Source organism: Bidens hawaiensis, unplaced genomic scaffold (genome assembly GCF_021521415.1).
Source record: "Bidens hawaiensis isolate Kalapana, Puna unplaced genomic scaffold, B.hawaiensis_p1.1 tig00029337_1, whole genome shotgun sequence".
Taxonomy (NCBI): domain Eukaryota; kingdom Viridiplantae; phylum Streptophyta; class Magnoliopsida; order Asterales; family Asteraceae; genus Bidens; species Bidens hawaiensis.
The window spans coordinates 188,149-192,441 of NW_027494854.1; the positions used below are offsets into that span (position 1 = coordinate 188,149).

The window sequence follows — 4,293 nt, forward strand, 5'->3', positions numbered from 1 at the left end:
AACTCTATATATATATATATATAGGATCAGAATCATGTGAGAACTTTTTGGAAATTGAGAACTGTGAGAACCATTTTGGATCACAAAAAAACCCAAAAATAAAAAATCAAAAAACAAAAAAAAAACAAAAATAAAAAAAACTAAAAAAACCAAAGTTCTTATTTATCATCCCAGTTTCTAAAAAAACGTAAAAACAAATTCCCGGTTTAGCTAAATTATACATATATGTATAATATGTACACACATGTTTTTTTCCTATACACATATGTATAATTTAAGGTAAATGATAATATACATATATGTACATTACGTAACTAGAGATTAAATGAAAGTATACATATGTGTATAGGTATAATACGAATTAAAAAGAAAAAAATTGTTTTTTTTATTATACATATATGTATAATATGTACACACATGTTTTTTCTATACACATATGTATAATTTAAGGTAAATGATAATGTACATATGTACATTACGTAACTAGAGATTAAATGAAAGTATACATATGTGTATATGTATAATACGAATTAAAAAGAAAAAAAATTTTGGTTGTTTTTTTTAATGAAACCGGAATGAAATATAAGAATTTTGGTTTTTTTACTTTTTAAAAATTTTTGTTTTATAATTTTTTAAATATTTTTCAGAGATTTTTTTAGTAGTTCAAAATGGTTCTCAAAGTTCTCAATTTGTCAATGGTTTTCTTAGGATTCTTACCCTATATATATATATATATATATATTACACACATATACTAATATAATAATATTAAACCAAAAAAAACACACAACGACAAGTTCGTGTCCCCCCCTATTGCCCCTCTTATCGCCGGGGGAGGGGGGGTGTTCTTGCCCCTTATCGCCCCAACAAATCGCCCAATACGCATAGTCTAATAACTAAACCAATATGCCGCAATCAAAGACATTAGCTAGAAAGTGGTGACTCGAGCCTTGAGGAATATGACAATGATCGTTCCCACTATATTTGTGTTCCTCAATAGACTAAAATACTAAGAGCATGTTTGAATTTGGGACAAATAAATTTAGATCATGAATTCATGATGTTCTTGTTATATGGCGTTAAAAGGGATTGTGTTTATTAGTTCATGTGATTGTCAACTTTGTTCTCGAATATAAGATCAATAAGTACTTGTTGCATGGGTAGCATATTGTAATTTCCATGTACACAACAGAAACGCAGGAAAGTAACATGTGATGAAATAGTTTCAATACTTAATATTACAAACTAATCTAATCCTTTAGACAGTAAGATCAACCACAGACGGCCTATTCAGCTTTTGTAAGTTATGTTTTCACACCATTTAAGCAAGCCTCCTTCTCAAATTTGACTCGCCCGATCACACAATTAAAACTAAGAATTTTAAGTGATCCGACTAAACACATTTCGTATTTAAATGATTCCTATTCCTATTGATTAGTAAGAGAACAAGTGTTCCAGTGCTTCTATTGCAATATTCTTTCAAACAGTTAATCAGTTATATAGTGTATTTGTGAGTTGTGATCCCTAGCTACCATAATTAGGGAAATTGGTGATCATCGCCTTAAATATACGAGTTTTATTTAATGAAGACAAACTATTGGTGAATACGCCATTCTTAAAAATTGTATATTTTCAACCCAAACCTGCTTTGAATGTGAAATATTGACTAAAAATGCACAAAATAGAGCCATGAAAAGCTTCTAAAAAATGCACTGGGCAGGTTTATGTAATATAGCTACAACTTTGATACATGGCTTTATATACTAATTTGCATGTAACAAGTGTCGAAAACTACATGGTTTAAGTGGTTCCCTCGTTTGATCCTATTAATGCCTTTTTTTTTTTTTTTTGTTGAAAGGCTAATTTTAGTTAAACCAAAAAAGAGACCACTTACAAGATAAAAGTAGCCCCAAAACAAACAAAAACAAAACAAAAACAAGAAACACTATCAAAACGTACAACTTATTAAATTGAAAAATTCATGAAGTTGAACCGGCTCCATTTCCCACTCTAAACACGTTCTTTTGCTTCACCCATATGAAAGATGCCGATTTGGCATTGTTCACCAACTTTGATAATATAAATGGAATATTATTAAAAATACATTAATGCATCGAGTCGAGTTAACTTCTGCATTCTGATAGGGTGCTTTACGTGACAATCTTCCAATCTTCGACTTGATATTATCTTCTATCAGATGACCGGATTATGTTCTTGCACACTATATGCTACAATCATGTCCAGTTGTCCGTTCATTAATTTTTGATCTTAAGTTTACTGATTTGAAACTTTATATTTCTTTAAAGATCAATCATTCAATGAAAACCAAATCAAATTTGAATTATTCCACAAATTAAAAAAAGAAAAATCATCACTGCCATTTTTCAAGTCCGTACATCGTTGAAAAAAAAAAAGAAAACCAGAATCCAATGAAAATGCATAATTAACCCAACAACCCTCGTCTCCTTCGCCGGAGCACCGACCAATGACCCCCACAATATCCGACCTCCCAGACGCCTGTTTAGCGCGTGTCTTCCACTTCCTATCTCCCACCGAGCGTAACCGTTGCTCCCTCGTTTGCCGCTACTGGCTCATAATCGAAGGCCAATCCCGTCACCGCCTCTCCTTAAACGCCCAATCGGACCTCAACTCCGTCGTCAAATCCATCTTCTCCCGGTTCGACGCCGTCACGAAACTCTCGCTCAAATGCGACCGTAGATCGTCAAGCATCAACGACGAAGAGCTCATCTTAATCTCTCAATTCTGCCAAAACCTAATCCGTATCAAACTCCGATCATGCCGGAAATTAACCGATTCCGGCATCGAAAGCTTTACAAACAATTGCAACAAATTGAAGAAGATTTCATTCGGATCGTGTAATTTTGGCGCCAAAGGAATGAACGCTGTGATTGCTAACTGCCAATTTCTTGAAGAGTTATCGGTGAAACGGTTGATCGGAGATTTAACGGATGAGATTAAGCCAGGTGTAGCAGCAGCATCTTTGAAGATGATTAGTTTAAAGGATCTGTACAACGGACAGCGTTTCGAGCCGTTAATAATCGGATGCAAAAAGCTTAAAACCCTAAGCATTGTTAGGTGTTACGGTGATTATGATAAGTTTTTGGAAAGTGTTGGTGATAATGTTTGTGGATTGGTTGAGATTCATTTAGAGAGGTTGCAGGTTTCCGATTTGGGGCTCGAGGCGGTTTCTAAGTGTCGGAATTTGCAGATACTGCATCTGTTGAAAACGCCGGATTGTTCGGATTTGGGGGTGATGTATGTGGCTGAGGGTTGTAGGCTGTTGAGGAAGATTCATATAGACGGGTGGAAGACGAAGCGGATTGGTGACGAAGGGTTGATTAGCGTGGCGAAGAATTGTGTTAATCTTCAAGAGCTTGTGCTTATTAGTGTTGATGTTACTTGTTATGGATTGGAGGTGTTGTCTGACAAGTGTCGGAAGCTGGAACGGTTGGCGTTGTGTGGGAGTGACGCGGTTGGGGATGGTGAGATTGTGTGTATTGCGGCGAAATGTGTGGCTTTGAGGAAGTTGTGTATTAAGAGTTGTAATGTGTCTGATTATGGGATTGGGGCTTTGGCGGTTGGGTGTCCGAATTTGGTGAAGGTGAAGGTGAAGAAATGTAAGGGTGTGAGTTCTGATGGTGTCGGTTGGTTGATGGCGAACCGAGAACCGTTAATGGTTAGTCTTGATAAGTGGGAATGTTGGTAATGATTCTCGGGTTCTAGCGGTGTTACCGGTTGATCAAGGTCATTCAAGGCAAGATTAGGGTTTGGTAGTGTTCAAGCTTCAAAGGTGTGAAATCTATGTAAAATTGTTTGTGTAATTGAGAGTTTGATTGTCTTTGTATTTATGTTATAATTTGAAGTATATATTTCTGTATTGTTGTTTGTTGGTAGTTCAGCGAATTTAGTGCTATAAAAGAACAGAACAAGGCATTGTTCAAGTTTAGTCGTTAAGCTTTTTATATGGACAAACAAACGGTTCACGAAACAATAACCGACAAAGCTTTATGTTTGTTAAGGAAATGATTATGTTTCTGTTTGTTCATTAATTCATAAACGAACATATAAGTCCCTTTAATAAACGGACAAAAACAAGCGAATATGAACGAACAAACATTTGCGAACGTAAACAAACGAACACGTCACCGAACACATCGGAACGAGCGTGACATCTGTTCATGTTAGATCAATTAATTTAACGAATAAAATGTCTTGCTCATCTTCGCTCGTTTAACAATGGTTGTCTATGAAGGTTCACTTTGTTTACATATG

General features: G+C 35.3%; 1 protein-coding gene across 1 annotated transcript; it reads left to right on the forward strand.

Annotated features, from left to right (window-relative positions):
• Positions 1–2,485: 2,485 nt before the first annotated feature.
• On the forward strand, positions 2,486–3,873 carry LOC143578798 (F-box protein SKIP2-like). The gene has a single exon (XM_077062274.1). It carries the CDS (start codon positions 2,486–2,488, stop codon positions 3,725–3,727), a length of 1,242 nt encoding a protein of 413 aa, XP_076918389.1. The 3' UTR covers positions 3,728–3,873.
• Positions 3,874–4,293: the final 420 nt, after the last annotated feature.